The 19827-nt window shown below is 40.8% G+C and overlaps 1 protein-coding gene across 2 annotated transcripts in view; it reads right to left on the reverse strand.

Annotated features, from left to right (window-relative positions):
* The window catches only part of dlg1b (discs large MAGUK scaffold protein 1b), a 265655-nt gene that overhangs the window by 82395 nt on the left and 163433 nt on the right, over positions 1-19827 (reverse strand). For both annotated transcript variants that reach the window (XM_084187957.1, XM_084187958.1), the window contains 3 exons: positions 13724-13774; positions 10615-10739; positions 4758-4927 (listed from right to left, as the gene is read on the reverse strand). In XM_084187957.1, coding sequence (XP_084044083.1) covers positions 4758-4927; positions 10615-10739; positions 13724-13774 — 346 coding nt within the window. The remainder of the gene's footprint in view (positions 1-4757; positions 4928-10614; positions 10740-13723; positions 13775-19827) is intronic.

A 19827-nucleotide genomic window follows, 5' to 3' on the forward strand; every position in this document is an offset into this window, starting at 1 on the left:
GCTCTAGCTTAGTTTAGAAGAAAGACTGAACTTTATTTTCTGCCGGATAAATACTTTTGATGCACCCACCACCGCATTTTCTGGAGGTGGGACTAGGTAATAGATCATTATCACACGTTCATACAGGTATCCCCTAGCAAGCAGTACAATTATCAGCCTCTGACAAACTTGTAGGCTACGAGAGCTCCTCTCCCAGTCATCTATCTGTCAATAACTTAAAGTTAGCTAGATATCAGCCTGTAGCCTAAATTATTACAGTTACAACAGCAAGCTAGTCATTAACAAGGTATGGTACTGTAGCCTGGCTATACCTTTGTAACTGTTTTACATGGCTAGCAAGGTAGCTGGTCAGAGTAATCAGGTAGCTAGCTAACGCTAAACAGTCAACAAACAGTCCTCAACTAATATGGAGCAGTACTATAGGCCCTGTAATAACTGTACACGACCTTTGGGCCCTATAGCGGAGTACACGACCTTTGGGTCCTGGAATGTGTGGAGTACTAGGGATGTGACAAAAGGAAAACATTTCTTAATGTTTAAACTCCCTTTTTTATGGGTTTTCAGTTCAAACTATAAGACAAATTCATAAAATTCCATGTGAATTCACAATGCAGCTGCGGTTTGGGTCTCACAGTGCATCCCTTTCAGATGGTTAAGCATTGCACCTTTACTACTATTGCTGTACCTCAATTCCACTTCGCAAAGTTAGCACTTCCTTCTCATTTAACTTCTCAAAGTATTGCCATACAGGACTTTGCTGCTGTGCTTGTCTTTCTCTGCCATTTTTCCAACTGTTATCGATGATGACAGTTATACTTGACTCCTTGCCCATCGACTCCCGATGTCGACTCCCATTTCTGAGTGTCAAGATTTGATTCCACTAAGAATAGACTCCTAAGATTCAGGATTTTTGGAACGGAGGAGACTGATTAGTTGCGGTACTTCTGAGAACAAACACTCACATCTTTCATAGCGAGCTAGCGAGGGACGGAGAGAGAGCAGAGGGGCACAGTATAGGCAGGTCGGCCACCAGGCAGACAGTCAGGAAGTTGCACTAGGCCTAAAGTCCCTTCAGAAAGTATTCATACTGACTTATTCCACATGTTGTTGTGTTACAGCCTGAATTAAAAAAGGATACATAAGTATTCAATACATGTTAGAATCACCTTTGCCAGCGATTAAAGCTGTGAATTTGTGTAATCTGTGGAAGTCTAGAGGTTTGCACGACTGGATTGTACAATATTTGCATATTTTTCTTAAAAATTCTTCAAGCTCTTTCAAGTTGGTTGTTGATCATTGCTAGACAGCCATTTTCAAGTCTTGCCATAGATTTTAAGTCGATTTAAGTCAAAACTGTAATTAGGCCACTCAGGAACATTCAATGTCGTCTTGGTAAGCAACTCCAGAGTATATTTGGCCTTGTGTTTTAGGTTATTGTCCTGCTGAAAGGTGAATTTTTTGTTTTTCGGTTAGGGATTTAACGTTAAGGATCCCAATTTTGTTTAACCCCCTAAAGTCGATTGACGCTCCCTAACGTCACACGGTGATGCCATATTCAATATTGAATAGCTCCCCATGTGATTATGCTAGAGACTTTTCTTGTAGCGGCTGCAGCTCAATCCCCTCTTTCTAACGATATAAAGCTTGCACCTATTCCATAACATGGGGTGGGGGGGCTTTTGAAAGCAGTCTTTTTCTACACGAGAGTATCCGGACAATAAAATAGTCACAAAATTGTCTGTAAAACCTCAAACCATTTGAGCTACAAAGTCCCCACCAACAAAAGATGACTCTCACGAACACGAGTGTTAGTTTTTCTGCTCTACGACATCCACAAGCTTTACAGCAGAACGGTCGCGAACGTCCTAATTTCGAAGAGGTGTTCTCACAAAACCGACTGTCCAGACCAAACCGTTGGAGCAACAAACTAATATGTAACCAATACAAAGAGTTGGCCCTCACGAATACGAAAGTGTTGGTTGTTTTGTTCTACAACGCACACAAGCTTCAGGGGAGTCGTCTAAAGGTAACCTAGTAACGGGCTGTAAAAATGGCAAAACATGCATAGGGGGTAAAAGAAAAGTGACACGAATAACGGTACCAAAAATGGGTCTAAACATTTTTTTTTTCTGAGTTCTCTCAGATATAGGACACCCACTTTAAAACTTTATTTCTTATGATTTTTTTCTTGACCATCTGTTTTGCAATGTACTCAATGAGTTTCTAAGGGCTATAGAAGTAAAGGCCAAATTCAGTGTTTCATCATAATTTTTTTTATACCTACAGGGGTCCTAAAATTCAAATGGCAAAATTATCAATTTTATGACCATCTTAAAATAATTCCATATGTTAGCTTAGTAGATATTGCGATCTAAGGGCTTAAACGTTTTAACGTTTAAACGTTCACACCCCTATGGAGCACACTAACTTTGGGCCCTGAAATGTATGGAGTACACTACCTTTGGGCCCTATAGAGAAGGAGGGGAGACCGGGGACAATTGTTTCCTTTTTTTTTTTGTTGCCACCTCTCTTTTTTGATTATTGACCTGTAGAACATTCTCCATGTACAGTGAGGTAAAAAAGTATTTGATCCCCTGCTGATTTTGTATGTTTGCCCACTGACAAAGACATGATCAGTCTATAATTTTAATGGTAGGTTTATTTGAACAGTGAGAGACAGAATAACAACAAAAAAATCCAGAAAAACGCATGTCAAAACATGACTTAGTACTTGGTGGCAAAACCCTTGTTGGCAATCACAGAGGTCAGACGTTGCTTGTAGTTGGCCACCAGGTTTGCACACATTTCAGGAGGGATTTTGTCCCACTCCTCTTAAAGATCTTCTCCAAGTCAAGGTTTCGAGCCTGACGTTTGGCAACTCGAACCTTCAGCTCCCTCCACAGATTTTTTTATGGGATTAAGGTCTGGAGACTGGCTAGGCCACTCCAGGACCTTAATGTGCTTCTTCTTGAGCCACTCCTTTGTTGCCTTGGCCGTGTGTTTTGGGTCATTGTCATGCTGGAATAACCATCCACGACCCATTTTCAATGCCCTGGCTGAGGGAAGGAGGTTCTCACCCAAGATTTGACGGTACATGGCCCCGTCCATCGTCCCTTTGATGCGGTGAAGTTGTCCTGTCCCCTTAGCAGAAAAACACCCCCAAAGCATAATGTTTCCACCTCCATGTTTGACGGTGGGGAAGGTGTCTTGGGGTCATAGGCAGCATTCCTCCTCCTCCAAACACGGCGAGTTGAGTTGATGCCAAAGAGCTCAATTTTGTTCTCATCTGACCACAACACTTTCACCCAGTTCTCCTCTGAATCATTCAAATGTTCATTGGTAAACTTCAGACGGCCCTGTATATGTGCTTTCTTGAGCAGGGGGACGTTGCGGGCGCTGCAGGATTTCAGTCCTTCACGGCGTAGTGTGTTACCAATTGTTTTCTTGGTGACTATGGTCCCAACTGCCTTGAGATCATTGACAAGATCCTCCCGTGTAGTTCTGGGCTGATTCCTCACCGTTCTCATGATCATTGCAACTCCACGAGGTGAGATCTTGCATGGAGCCCCAGGCCGAGGAAGATTGACAGTTATTTTGTGTTTCTTCCATTTGCGAATAATCGCACCAACTGTTGTCACCTTCTCTTGTAGCCCATTCCAGCCTTGTGTAGGTCTACAATCTTGTCCCTGACATCCTTGGAGAGCTCTTTGGTCTTGGCCATGGTGGAGAGTTTGGAATCTGATTGATTGATTGCTTCTGTGGACAGGTGTCTTTTATACAGGTAACAAGCTGAGATTAGGAGCACTCCCTTTAAGAGTGTGCTCCTAATCTCAGCTCGTTACCTGTATAAAAGACACCTGGAAGACAGAAATCTTTCTGATTGAGAACGGGTCAAAAACTTATTTCCCTCATTAAAATGCAAATCAATTTATAACATTTTTGACATGCTTTTTTCTGGATTTTTTTGTTGTTATTCTGTCTCTCACTGCTCAAATAAATCTACCATTAAAATTATAGACTGATCATTTCTTTGTCAGTGGGCAAACGTACAAAATCAGCAGGGGATCAAATACTTTTTTCCCTCACTGTATCTAAACATATCATTTTTTATCAATTAAGATGAGGTATAGTTGATGACAATTACTGTTGTATGTTCTCACAAGACTCATTTGGAAAGAGTTCTATGCTTTGGGTTGGGTTTAACGCAATGCTCCAATTTACCCCTTACCTACATTTATATCATATGTAATTATTTAGACATTCACATATTTATATAAAATATGACTTTTTAAATCAACTTTGGTAGTGCAACCAAGATAATACTTCAGAAAAATGTACACTTTTTTTTACGCTAATACAAAATATAATACTTTGGATATTACATGCCTAACAGATAAAAGGAAAATATGTCAATTTAGTGTATTTTCATCCAAATATCAGTTTTTAAAAAATCATTACATTGTTCAATTATACTATGATTAAAACATTTGTATTTGTTTATGCTATTTTTTTAAATACTGATAATGATAGAGCACGTCACAAATGTACGTTTGTTTGTGTGAAATTTAGAAATCCCTACATCAAACAGTTTTAGAGTAAATAAGATTTTAAGAAACAACTCCAAAATGGTCTCCCCTACACTACCTTTGGGCCCTCTAAAAAAGTTTAATGTAACATTAACACTGTAGTGTGGGTAAGAGTGTTGAGTTAACCTTAACACAATTAGTTGATTTAACACTTGCGATATTGCTGTGTACCTTTGGGTCCTTTCACTAGCTTGATCTCCATCACCTTCTCGGAGACGGGCTTCCTCCGGCGGACGTAGAGGCGCACCAGCGACCCGGCCTCCTTCAGAGCTTCCACCGCCCGGCTGTGGGTCACGTCCCGCACGTCCGCCTCGTTCACCCGCAGGATGACGTCGTTGACCCTACACCGGGGTGAAGAGGAATGACAGTTAGAACCAGGGTGGGGACTCATGATCCCATCACAATTTCAGCCAACTCATTACTTACAGGATAAGTTCAGAATTTTACAACTTTACAATGTTAAATTGGTTCCTCAGGTTTGTAGTGCCTGTTTAAAGAAAAAAACGAACGATGGATTACAGTTTCTATTGGCCCACAGGGTGAGGAACCATCAAGTTACAAAAAACTGAACTTCTCTTTTAAAGCCTGCAGGTATAATGCATTATGATGCAGGTATAATTGTTTGTAACACTTGTCATGAGCATGTATGACCCCTCAAATCTTCAAGTCACAAGACCTGAAGGTAAACTGCCGGTTTTTTTCAAATGAAAAATAAAATATTCAAATGACAACAAAAACAAACAATCGTGTAATACATCCTTATACTTTGGGTAAGAGTGAACTGTAAGTGTAAGAACGTTGTACTATGTTCATGTATAAAAATGCCCAGTTGCCCTTTATTTTGGCTACCATGTCTTAGATAGGGCGGCAGGTAGCTTAGTGGGTAAGAGCGTTGTGCCAGTAACCGAAAGGTCGCTGGTTCTAATCCCCGAGCAGACTAGGTGAAAAATCTGTTGATGTGCCTTAAGCAAGGCACTTAACCCTAATTGCTCCTGTACGTCGCTCTGGATAAGAGCGTCTGCTAAATGACTGAAATGTAAATGTTAGAAGAGATCTCAGTGACTTTGAAAGAGGAGTCTCAAAGGAGCATAGGGGGTTTAAAGGGTGTGTGTCTCTGTCACCAGATCGCAACAAAATTAAACACTTATGGGAGATTATGGAGCGGCACCTGAGACAGTGATTTCCACCACCATCAACAACACTGAATGATGGAATTTCTCGTGGAAGAATGTTGTCGTATCCCTCCAATAGAGTTCCAGACACGTGCAGAATCTATGCCAACAAAGATTGAAGCTGTTCTGGCAGCTCGTGCCCTATTAACACACTTTATGTTGGGGTTTCCTTTATTTTGGCGGTTACGTGCATGTATGTACGCATTTAAAATTACTTGAAAATGAACAAGAACATCAGTAAATAGAATACCGGTCAAAAGTTTGGACACACCTACTTATTCCAGTTTTTTTGTTTGTTTTTTTAACCAATTGACATGGTTTGGGATGAGTTGGACCGCAGAGCGAAGGAAAAGCAGCCAACAAGTGCTCAGCATATGTGGGAACTCCTTCAAGACTGTTGGAAAAGCATTCCAGGTGAAGCTGGTTGAGAGAATTCCAAAAGTGTGCAAAGCTGTCATCAAGGCAAAGGGTGGCTACTTTGAAGAATCTAACATTTAAAATATATTTTGATTTGTGTAACACTTTTTTGTTTACGACATGATTCCATATGTGTTATTTCATAGTTTTGATGTCTTCACTATTATTCTACAATGTAGAAAATAGTAAAAATAAAGAAAACCGCTTGAATGAGTAGGTGTGTCCAAACTTTTGACTGGTACTCTATCTCAGATATATCTCTTTACCTTTCCAAATTGACTAGATGAAACGGAACTGACCCTGTACCCCTTTGAGCTCTCTCAAACTTGGGCAACCAAAACAGGCATCGGGCGCCATATTTGACCCCCTCGTCGATGGAGAATGTCACACTGGCTCACGTCCGCTATTGTGACTCTGGTTTACCTTGACACTGGGCTGTATTAAGTTCTTCTGCCGGGGACTAGTGTAATATTGATGAGGTAGTGAAAGCACCCAAGCACTCTGACCCTGTGGATGTGTCTGTGGGGTCCATAGAGAAGCTTGTGTCTGTCATTGACTATCGGGATACTGAATTATGTTACCTGCCAGGGTGTTACTGTTCAGGGTCGTATTCATTAGGGCACAATATGAACCCAGGTCTGCAATTTGCGACAGTCACCCTCTCAATACTCCTCATTCTATGCTGTGCTAGTAGGCTGTATGAGTAATATCCACACAAACATATTACTCTTCTAAGACCCAAGACAATCTGGGGTCATTTAGGGATACCAAACTGACAGATGTGCACATCTAGGCTAAACGTTTAAGCAGTGGATCTGGAAGTGTGTAGCCTATAGATCCAAAAGATGAGACAGACAACATATACCTAAAGGTCTTTATGTAAATTAGTCTAGATAGGAATTGAGCCAATTCAGAGAGTATATAAAGAACAAATACACAATGTGTCCATGTCTGTATGTATACCTGTGTGTGTGTGTATATTCATTAGGGATGTGACAAATTGAACATTTTTCTTAATGTTATTTATCGTTTTTCAGTTAAAACGATAAGAACATTTTGTGGGGGACAATGAAAGCATACCTTAGAGGTCAAATGACTGCATTCACCAAAAAGAAACAAAGAAAATGGAAAACGCTTACAGAATGTATCCTGAGCCTAGACAGGCAATATGCTCTTTAAAAAACACCCAGTAAAATACTAGCTCACCAACTATGTCGATCTGCCACATCACATACAATTGAAAAAATATATGACAGTGATGGTATGCCCACCTGTGACAACAATGAAATAAACAGTGTTCAAAAACGTATATTCTAATTGATATCAAATCAGAATTAATTGGAAACACTCCCCTAATTGAATCATTCTTTAACAACCTCCCATTGCCCACTCTTGATTCTAGAGATAGAGATATACTTAACAAAGAGCCAACTGTCGATTAAATTTAAAAAAGCAATTAAATCAATGCAAATGATGTCCAACTCACTCCTATTTTGCATGCAGTTTACTATGAATCTCTTGAAAACAAATTATTTCCTCCATCAATGAACCAAGCATGCATCTCATTACTGTTAAAACCCAATAAAAAGACCCACTTAAGTGTAGTTCCTATCGCCCCATATCCTTAAGTAACGCGGACAAAGATTTTAACTAAAGTCCTATCCCCAACAGTTGGAAACAAGTATTAAACAGGTATCATTGGACCAAACCGTATTGATCAAAAAATACCCCCCCCCCGCAAGAAAATCAGCTGTCCTCCTGCAATCCTAGACGGCTATTAAAAATGTATAACTCTAGGGATTCAACAGAAGAAAAAAAACGGAGGTTGTAATATCATTAGACGCCGAAAAGTAATCTGATCGTGTAGTGGGACATAAAAAAAAAAAACTCTTTGCAACATAAAAAAAAAACTTGGCTTGGCTGCAATTTCATTTCCTGGGTAAAATGATTGTATGCTTTACCATGTGCTTCAGTAAGAACAAATGGCCACAAATAACAATATTTCTCACTAAAAACATTGAACTAGGCAAGGGTGCCTATTTGCCATTGTGATAGAACCCCTGGCCATCTCAATCCGGGCCAATGAAAATATTAGTGGAGTGAAAAGAGAGAACAGAACAGAAAGTGTCTCTATATGCGTTTGACTTGTTTTTATACATTTCAGACCCGATTGCTTCCATTCCTCTGGTGCTTAATATTTTAACTGTATTTGAGAACATCGCAGGATACAAACTAAATTACAGCAAAAGTGAACTATACCCAATTAAAAAGACTGAGCTGTCTAATAATACTCTATTTATTTTTTGGGGGTACTTTTTACCCCTTTTTCCTCGCCAATTTCGTGATATCCAATTGGTAGTTACAGTCTTGTCCCATCGCTGCAACTCCTGTACGGACTCGGGAGAGGCGAAGGTTGAGAGCCATGCGTCCTCCGAAACACGACCCTGCCAAGCCGCACTTGTTTCTTGACACACTGCTCGCTTAACCCGGAAGCCAACTGCACCAATGTGTCGGAGGAAACACTGTACAGCTGGCGACCGAAGTCAGCGTGCATGCCTGACCTGCCTAGTTAAATACAAAAATAAAATATTGTGGTCTATTTGACAAAAAATATAAAATCCACAGAATTAAGTTTGGACTTGGTTCATATGCAGTGGTGTAAAGTACTTAAGTAAAAATACTTTAAAGTACTACTTAAGTAGTTTTCTTGGGTATCTGTACTTTACTTCCTTGTGACTATTTATATTTTTGCCAACTTTTACTTTACTACATTCCTAAAGAAAATAATACTTTTTACTGCATACTTTTCCCCCTGACAACCAAAAGTACTCATTACACATTTTGACATGAAAATTGTCCAATTCACACACTTATCAAGAGAACATCCCTGGTCATCCCTACTGCCTCTGATCTGGCGGACTTACTAAACACAAATGCTTTGTTTGTAAATTATGTCAGAGTGTTGGAGTGTGCCCCTGGCTATCCGTCAATTAAAATAAATAAAAATAAGAAAATGGTGCTGTCTGGTTTGCTTAACATAAGGAATTTGAAATGGTTTATACTTTTACTTTTGATACTTAAGTACATTTGAGCAATTCCATTTACTTTTGATACTTAAGTATATTTAAAACCAAATACTTTTAGACTTTTACTCAAGTAGTACTTTACTGGGTGACTTTCACTTTTACTTAAGTAATGTTCTATTAAGGTATATTTACTTTTACTAAAGTATGATAATTGAGTACGTTTTCCACCACTGTTCATATGCAAAAGTTTCTTCCCCATTAGATTGTGTTAAAAGCACTGGAAAAGTCCACAACCACCATCCGGGCATTGGACTTTTTTCAAGATGGGACTGAGCCAGGTGTATTAAGTACACAAGAGCATCGTCCACTCCTCTCTGTTGCATGTAGGCGAATTGAAGGGGGTCTACAATGTCTCAAACCTTGTTTTGTATGTGGGAGAGGACCAGGCGCCCAAAACCGTTTAATTATGACAGGTGTTAATGCAACAGGGCGGTAATCATTCAAACAGCAGGGTGGCTCTTCTTGAGCACTGGGCATACGATGGAAGATTTCCACAGAGCTGGTATTGTGTGCTTCCTCAGTGAGCGATTGAACAGCTCAGAGAACACACCGACAATTCCTTGTGACAGGATTTCAGAACATGGTTGCTGATGTTACAATGGCCAATCAGTATTGTCAAAGAAGTCTCACAGTGCTGCGCTGGAGGTGTCATTCCAATGTTTGACTGATTTATAGTTGCAATAAAATGGCAGTATCGAGTCGCAATACATATAGAATCGCAAGAATTACAATACTATTCGTATCGGCACCTAAGTATGAAAAATGTATGCACTCACTAAACTGTAAGTCGCTCTGGATAAGAGCGTCTGCTAAATGCCTAAAATGTAAAATGTATCGCGATAACATCATATTGTGAGGTCCCTGGCAATTCCCAGCCCTAGTGGAATATAGGGCCCTGAGTGTACAAAACATTAGGAACACCTGCTCTTTCCATGACATACTGACCAGGTGAATCCAGATGACATCCCTGGTACTACCATTACTGAACCTCAATTCCACCTGGCAAAGTTTGTAGTTCACCATCTTCTCATTTAACTTCTCAAAGTATTGCCATACAGGACTTTGCTGCTGTCACTTGCCTTTCTCAACCATTTTTCCAACTGTTAACGCCAAGAGCTTTATATATAATAATTTGAAAGATGCATATCTACCAGTAATGTTACAGCACTGTTGCATTAGGTATTTGTTTAATTTAAATTGTCCCTTTATAATGATGATCGGGACCTGTTAGTGGTAGTTTTGTGATAACTGCACTGTGATTTGTAACTTTCACAGTTAGGGATTTTTCTTAACGTTAACGTATTCATGTCTAAACGTTCACACCCCTAATATGTGTGTGTGTTCCTCACTCACCGGAGTCGTCCGTCCTGGGCCGCCGCCCCCCCAGGGATGACCTTGGTGATGAAGATGCTGGGGTCTTCACCGATGTGGGGGTTGTCCGTTCCCCCCGCGATACTGAAACCCAGCCCAGAGTTACCCTGGAGAAACCAAACAAAACATAATTCACTACTTTCCAAGACAAACAAACAAACACACTTTCTCCATACATTGATGCATCTTTGGGTCTTTGAAAAGCACTATATAAATCCCATGTATTATTTTTAATTCATATATTAACATGTCAACAATGATAACAATTACAGACTGCTACTGCATACAACAGACTTGTTTGTGCAGTCTTCCCTACTCCTAAGGTGTATTGTTACGCCGCTGTTTGTGCGGTCTTACCAACTTTTACGGTCATGCATGACAAGTTGGCAAGACAGCACAAAACAGATCTGGGACCAGGCTAAGCTTTCCAAATGGTCAACGAGAATCTACAACAAAGTGGCAGTATTATCACATGATAATGATGTGATAATACTGCCACTTTGTTGTAGATTCTCGTTGACCATTTGGAAAGCTTAGCCTGGTCCCAGATCTGTTTTGTGCTGTCTTGCCAACTTGTCATGCATGACCGTAAAAGTTGGTAAGACCGCACAAACAGCGGCGTAACACACAGAGTGCATTGTGCTCCTTAGGAATGGCAGCGGGCGCAGGGGATAAGGGCTCCCAGGGAGACAGCTTGCGGAGAGGCGAGCATTTTTTATTTACGCTATGTTAATAACACCGTGCACTTGAGTACAGCTGAAATGGGTCACGCACAAAAAAAAAGAAAAAAAAAGGAAAATAACAAAGAGACATCAGCAGCATGATGGGAGCATTGGGAGGAATAAGACACGGCTGCATAATGCAAGAGTGCACAAAGCAACAAAATACGTATAATGCCAGTGACATGGTCTGAGTCCCAAATGACACCCAATTCTCTTTATAGTGCTTATATATAGGGAATATGGTGCCATTTGGGATGCAGCCTTGGAGTGTGTCATTGACTTGTGTGGAGCATTGGCGAGACTGGAGGAGTGTACTACGCAAGACAGTTGGCCGTTTGATACAGGACAACTTGAGAGGAGAGAACACTAAGGTCCTGATTGTGCTGTATCATACGAGCAGTGTTGGGGTCAGTTCCATTTCCACTCAATTCTGAGAGACGAATTGCAGTGTAATTAACTAATTGAATGATTCCCCTGAATTATCTGAATAGAAATGGAATTCATACAGACCCTGCACACTCGAGCTGTGAGTAGGGCTGTTACGGTGACTGTATTACCGCCACACCGGCGGTCACACGTCTAGACAACAGTCAAATTCCACATGACCGTTTAATCATGGTAATTAGGCTTCTCCAAGCTCTGATGCTGCTGATGGTCATTAGTAGCCTACCAAACTTGCTAACTGCCTGGTACTCAGCACTCTATTGTCCCTCTAATCACTGACATCAATGCAAATGTAATAGAAAATCAAATCAAAAATTTAAATGAGAGCCCATGAGCTCATTTTGCGCAACATTTCTATAGGCTATGCAATTGCGTGAGAACAGAGTGATGGCCTCTATTAAAAAGAGGAGGATCCCATCAGCTTTCTATAGGCTAGGCCTACTATATTCATTTTTCAACTTTCCTAATATTAAGCACATTGCTTTCTCGCCGGCATGAAAATGAACGACGCAAAAAGCGTCCTCAATTTGCTATAAGTGCATAAATGACATGTATTTTTTTTCCCGCTGCCCCTGTTTCGAGACAGGTGCATGATAATGGTCTATTCTAAATCAAAACAAATTTCACACATATTATTTTGTGTATGTAAAGACAAGATTAAATCAAGAATAGTGTGATGGGTGCAAATATTAACCTATCACTTACCAATTATATATTATCACTTGTTTTAATAAGGTTTGTTTTACAACTAAAGCGTCAAAATAACTTCTTAAAATAAAGCACATTAATCCGCTATACAAGGATGTAGAGCCTAACTGGCATACATACATAGCGCGTGAGTTTCAAGTTTGCGGAAGATCATTTTCACCATAAAAATGCATCTATATAATAAAAGCAATTCATGCATAATTGCATTAGTGGTCACTTTTGAAAATCGTGTTTTCCTGCTGAGGGAACATTTGTGCTTATAGCCTACTGCCGTGTGCGCATTGCTGCGCTTATAATGTGAAGAAATTAGGTGAGGGCTCTGGGAGTGTGGTGCCAGGAAAATAACCTCTCACTCAACATCAACAAAACAAAGGAGATGATCGTGGACTTCAGGAAACAGCAGAGGGTGCACCCCCCTATCCACATCGACGGGACCGCAGTGGAGAAGTTGGAAAGCTTCAAGTTCCTTGGCGTACACATCACTGACAAACTGAAACAGTCCACCCACGCAGACAGTGTGGTGAAGAAGGCGCAACAGAGCCTCTTCAACCTCAGGAGGCTGAAGAAATTTGGCTTGGCACTTAAAACCCTCACAAACTTTTACAGATGCACAATTGAGAGCATCCTGTTGGGCTGTATCACCGCCTGGTATGGCAACTGCACCGCCCGCAACCGCAGGGCTCTCCACTTTAAGAAATGGAACACTAGTCACTTTAATAATGTTTACATATCTTGCAGTACTCATCTCATATGTATATACTGTATTCTATAATATTCTACTGTATCTTAGTCCATGCCGCTCTGTCATTGCATGTCCATATATGAATATATTCTTAAATTCTATTCCTTACTAAGATGTGTGTATTGGGTGTATGTTGTGAAATTGTTAGATATCACTTGTTAGATGTCACTGCACTGTCGGAGCTAGAAGCACAAGCATTTCGCTACACCCGCAATAACATCTGCTAAACACGTGTATGTGACAAATAAAATGTGATTTGAACGTAAAAGTACTTCACTGTATCATGTACTGAACCACTTCAATATAGTGACAGAAGAGAGAGGACCTGTGTTGCTGCTGTGCAAAGATTGTGGGTGATTCCCAAATGGCACCCTATTCCCTATATAGTGCATTACTTTTGACCAGGGTCCATAGGGCCATTTAGCAAGCAACGGTTGTGAATAAACATTTATAAAAAGAGACACAGTCTCCTTACCCGTTCGAGCGTGATCTCCTCATATTCATAATCCGCTTCTGTCCCGTTTACCTGGAAGGGGGAGAGGGAAAGACACGTTTTAGCTGCTGGAGTTTGTTAGCTACTAGTGACTACTTGTAACAATTGACTACTACTAGTAACTAACAGTGACTCCTAGTGAGTTATGGCAGAGCAATGAAGGTTTCACATCTTTCAGAACAAGACATTTCCTCTCCCGAACGGAGACAGTGGCCTTTTTGGAATCTGTTTGTGTTTTCAAGTTCAAAACCTTTACGTCCTTATAAAAGGTACTGTATGTTGAAGAGGAATGTAAAAAAATAAAAATAAAAAAATGGCAATGATGAGATTCAAGTGAGAGATAAAAGCCTTTCCTCTTCTGTACCACAATTCAAGTGAGATGCACTCAGAGCTCTGGAAATATAGAATTTTCAAAAGGCAGACCATCAAAAAATCTGCAACATTTGATGTTATTTCACCTGTGCTTTAGTCAGTGAGAAAGCCAGATTGTGTGTTTGAGATTGACTATATTGCAATCAGGCTGCACAGTGCACAAGATGTTTAAGCATTTCAGAATGCTATAGTAGTCTGCTTCGCCGCCTGCACAGCCCAACCGCCATGTATAGTAAAGCCATCTCAAACGCTCCAGGGTGAAGTTTCCGCTAGGTACAGATCTAGGATCAGCTTCCTCACCCCCAATCCTAACCATATTTGGGGAGAAAATGCTAAACTGACCCAAGATCAGCATCTGGGGTACAATTTCACCATCTCAAAACACCAAGAGCACAACTGGCTGTATTGACTCCTGCTACCCAGTCAGATGAGTGGACTGGCAAACAGAGGGGATACATTGGTAGTGGTAAATGTGTGGGGAATACTGTGTGTTGTGCCCTTGGCGGGGCACTTAACTGTATCGGTAAGGTCTTAAATGCGCTGGTAAGTCACCAACCTGTCCTCTGTAAGTGTCCCCCAAGTCGCAAATTGATAGAACCCATGTGGTTTACCTTAAATCGATTGAATTGATATGTGGAAGAGCATAATGTGTAAAAAAGCCATCTGAAATTGAAATTACAGTCCCTACTACACACAGTCTTTGGAACTGATAAAGAATAGCGTTTGGAGTCTGTGGAATTATGTAGCTAACTAACATGTGTAGGCAGATGACCATTAAAACCAAATGGACAAAAAAAAAGTGTCAATACTATTCATTCAATCTCTCTTTACCGCTTCTCATCATCCCTTGTTCTCTCTACACTGGTCAGGCTGGGTGGATAGTATTTCCAAAGCAGTTTCCTGTCACTCCCACTGTTCAGCTACCCCACCCCCCCCGAGCATCTCTCACACACAAAAGTATTCAGGAAAGGAAGACCCAGAGTTACCTCTGCTGCAGAGGATAATTTCATTAGAGTTACCAGCCTCAGAAATTGTAGCCCAAATAAATGCGTCACAGACACATCTCAACATCAACTGTTCAGAGGGGACTGTGTGAATCAGGCCTTCATGGTCGAATTCCTGCATAGAAACCACTACTAAAGGACACCAATAAGAATAAGAGACTTACTTGGGCCAAGAAACACATGGACATTAGACTGGTGGAAATGTGTCCTTTGGTCTGGAGTCCAAATTTGAGATTTTTGGTTCCAACCGCAGCATTTTTGTGAGACGCGGTGTGGGTGAACGGATGATCTCCGCATGTGTGGTTTCCACCGTAAAGCATGGAGGAGGAGGTGTTATGGTGTGGAGGTGCTTTGCTGGTGACACTGTCTATGATTTATTTAGAATTCAAGGCACACTTAACCAGCATGGCTACCACAGCATTCTGCAGCGATACGCCATCCCATCTGGTTTGGGCTTAGTGGGACTATCATTTGTTTTTTTAACATGACAATGACCCAACACACCTCCAGGCTGTGTAAGGGCTATTTTACCAAGAAGGAGAGTGATGGAGTGCTGCATCAGATGACCTGGCCTCCACAATCACCCGACCTCAACCCAATTTAGATGGTTTGGGATGAGTCGGACGGCAGAGTGAAGGAAAAGCAGCCAACATGTGCTCAGCATATGTGGGAACTCCTTCAAGACTGTTGGAAAAGCATTCCAGGTGAAGGTGGTTGAGAGAATGCCAAGAGTGTGAAACGATGTCGTCAAGGCAAAGGGTGGTTATTTGAAGAATCTCAAATCTCAAATATATTTTGATTTGTTTAACACTTTGTTATTTAATAGTTTTGATGTCTTTACTATTATTCTACAATGTAGAAAATAGTAAAAATAAAGAAAAACCCTTGAATGAGCAGGTGTCTCGAAACTTTTGACTGGTACTGTATATGACCTATGTAAAGTACTTTATTCACATGAAGAGGCACACAGACCTTTGCCCACTGTTATTGCGGAACAATAGGAGGACTCCATCCATCAAAGTACCTCGAGCAACAGCATTTCCTTAACGGACTTTGGGTTTGTCAAAGTGTAAAGCTGTCGTCAGACTTGCTAGTATGACCCATAGAGATCTTATAATTAATCTATATGTAATTATAAGGTATGACCTTTCAAATGCATCAAACTTTTAAATTCTGAAATGGGAACCACAAAAAGTACAGCATGCACCACATCTACTTTTCCCTTTGACATGTTCGTACCTCACACATGAATCCGACAAAGACGGATCTGAGACAGGGCAGCTGTTGAGGCAGCGTCTCCAATTTAATTTAGAATGTTGTGGTGACAACCAGACAGAATTACAAAATTATGAAGACAGTCCAAAAAGTGATTATTAGGGTTGCAATATTCCAGTAACTTTCCCTGGAATCAGGAGTGAATAAGAATGAAATCAGGAATATTCCCACCCGGATTTCTGGAAGACCTAAGAATTTTGATGGTAAACAACAAACATGTAAGAAGAAAAAAAGTGTTTTGTTTTTTATTAAGACTGAATGGGTCTAGAGGTTGAGTTCAATATCATAAGAGGTTTTAGGGGTGGAAGAGTGAAAGACAGAAGGACCCATCTGCAGTCAATTTGTGCTCTGAAGCTTTTTAGTCTGCGTGTTTAAAATCTGAACACAATCACACATTTTAATTCATGATGTGACATAACAGGTTGGCAGGACAGTCTAGTTGCTTGTTTCAAACTCCTGAAACGTTCATGTGGATTGTGCTAAGTATTGAACATAAGGGGAAAAACTGCACGTCTGAGCTAGTCTGTGTATATAAATAATTGAAGAAAGTCTCAGTGTTCCTCCTGGCATTGCCAACGTCTGCGTCCCAAATGGCACCCTATTCCCTGTATAGTGCACTACCTTTGACCAAAAGTACTGCACTAAATAGGGAATAGGGTGCCAACGGCTTTGAATGCTGCCACTTTGCACTCCAATGTTACTGTGCCGAGAGACCTGCCTGAGTTAGAGTTCGGTGAGTCGATGATGCACTCTTTCTTTTTTCATAAAACTACACAACAAAAATATAAAACATGTAAAGTGTTATTTCTCTCCAATTTTGTACATACATTTGTTTAAATCCCTGATAGTGAACATTTCTCCTTTGCTAATAAATAATCCATCCACCTGACAGGTGTGGCATATCAAGAAGCTGATTAAACGGCATGACCATTACACAGGTGCACCTTGTGCTGGGGACAATAAAAGGCCACTCTAAAATGTGCAGTTTTGTCAAACACCACAATGCCACAGATGTCCAGAGCTGTTGCCAGACAATTGAATGTTCATTTCTCTAACATAAGCTGCCTCCAATGTCGCTTTAGAGAATTTGGCAGTACGTCCAACCGGCCTCACAACCACTGACTACGTGTATGGCGTTGTGTGGGAAAGCGGTTTGCTGATGTCAACGTTGTGAACAGATTGCCCCATGGTGGCGGTGGGGTTATGGTATGGGCAGGCATAAGCTACGGACAACAAACAAAATTGCATTTAAATCGATGGCAATTTGAATGCACAGAGATACCGTGATGAGATCCTGAGGCCCATTGTTGTCCCATTCATCCACCGCCACAACCTCATGTTTCAGCATGATAATGCACAGCCCCATGTCGCAAGGATCTGTACACAATTCCTGGAATCTAAAAATGTCCCAGTTATTCCATGGCCTGCATACTCACCAGACATGTCACCCATTGAGCATGTTTGAGATGCCCTGGATCGATGTGTATGACAGCGTGTTCCAGTTCCCGCCAATAGAGGAACTTCGCACAGCCATTGTAAATATTTGAGTATATCTTTTCATGTGACAACACTGAAGAAATTACACTTTGCTACAATGTAAGGTAGTGAGTGTACAGCTTGTGTAACAGTGTTAATTTGCTGTCCCCTCAAAATAACTCAACACACAGCCATTAATGTCTAAACCACTGGCAACAAAAGTGAGTACACCCCTAAGTGAAAATGTCCAAATTGGGCCCAATTAGCAATTTTTCCTCCCCGGTGTCAAGTGACTCGTTAGTGTTACAATGTCTCAGGTATGAATGGGGAGCAGGTGTGTTAAATTTGGTGTCATCGCTCTCACAATCCCTCATACTGGTCACTGGAAGTTCAACATGGCACCTCATGGCAAAGAACTCTCTGAGGGCTTCTACTGGATTCAGCGTACATTTTCATTAACTGTAATTCCGTTAGTTATGCTCCAACTTTCCCTCCATCTTATGCCAACATCAGTTCCTTTTAAGTCTTGGTTCCAATAGTTTATATTTTCTGTCAGTTGGATATAGTCTCTGCAAGATTTTGTATATCTTCCCTATCATATGAACATCCTTTTTGGATTCAAATAAGATTCCATGAAGGTTGCTCTGATAAAAGTATAATTTAAATTTCGTGATATGTAACTTTTACATTGGTCAATCCAAAATTACTCTTTAATTATGTCATGGCAATAAATGTATTTCCTGTTACCAAGTCATTTACGGACCATGCACTCTTTCACCAACCATCATTAGTCTCCATGTGTTTTGTACCGTACAGCTGCAGAACTATAGCTCTAAACAAGCCAAGGCTCTTCCCTATTTAGTGCACTACTTTTGACCAGAGCCCTATGGGATTTAATTATTATTCAGTTGAATTTGCTTTTGCTTCACACTGTAAGCATTGTTTTTGTGGAGCACTTGAATCCAAATGTGCATTGCCACATTTCAAGAAGAATGTTGATTTGACTTGATTCGATTGAATAGGGCCTGGAATGCTAGCAGTACCATGGACAGCAACCAGCTTTCTACCAGCAGTACTGAGGAACAATGCCACACAAGAGCTTCTTTAGTCTAAGCTCATGGTTCCCTTTCTCAACATTGCTAGGTACAAATGGGGATAATTAAACTATTATATATTAGGATTATACTTTTTGTGATATACTGTACTATTAGCTGATATGAATATGAGATGAAATGTCAACACGCAAACCACCATGCTTCTTTCAATTGTGGTGCAGGGAATTACTGCTCCAAAGTTGGCTTCATTGTAAAAAAAAAAAAAGATAATTCACACAATAAAACGATTATATTTTTTGCTGACATAAATATGAAGCTAAATGTGTTATTAAAGACCTAAACGTCCCCTTTTCAGGACCCTGTCTTTCAAAGATAATTCAAATACCTTCACAGATCTTCATTGTAAAGGGTTTAAACACTGTTTCCCATGCTTGTTCAATGAACCATAAACAATGAATGAACATGCACCTGTGGAACGGTCGTTAAGACACTAACAGCTTACAGACAGTAGGCAATTAAGGTCACAATTATGAAAACTTAGGACACTAAAGAGGCCTTTCTACTGACTCTGAAAAACACAAAAAGAAAGATGCCCAGGGTCCCTGCTCATCTACGTGAACGTGCCTTAGGCATGCTACAGGGAGACAGGACGGACAGCTGATCGTACTCGCAGTTGCAGACTGCACAGGATCGGTACATCCGAACATCACAGCTGCGGGACAGGTACAGGATGGCAACAACAACTGCACGAGTTACACCAGGAATGCACAATCCCTCCATCAGTGCTCAGACTGTCCGCAAAAGGCTGAGAGAGGCCGGACTGAGGGCTTGTAGGCCTGTTGTAAGGCAGGTCCTCACCAGACATCACCGGCAACAATGTCGCCTATGGGCACAAACCCACCAT

Source organism: Coregonus lavaretus (assembly GCF_964263955.1).
Source record: "Coregonus lavaretus genome assembly, chromosome: 23".
Classification (NCBI taxonomy): Eukaryota; Metazoa; Chordata; class Actinopteri; order Salmoniformes; family Salmonidae; genus Coregonus; species Coregonus lavaretus.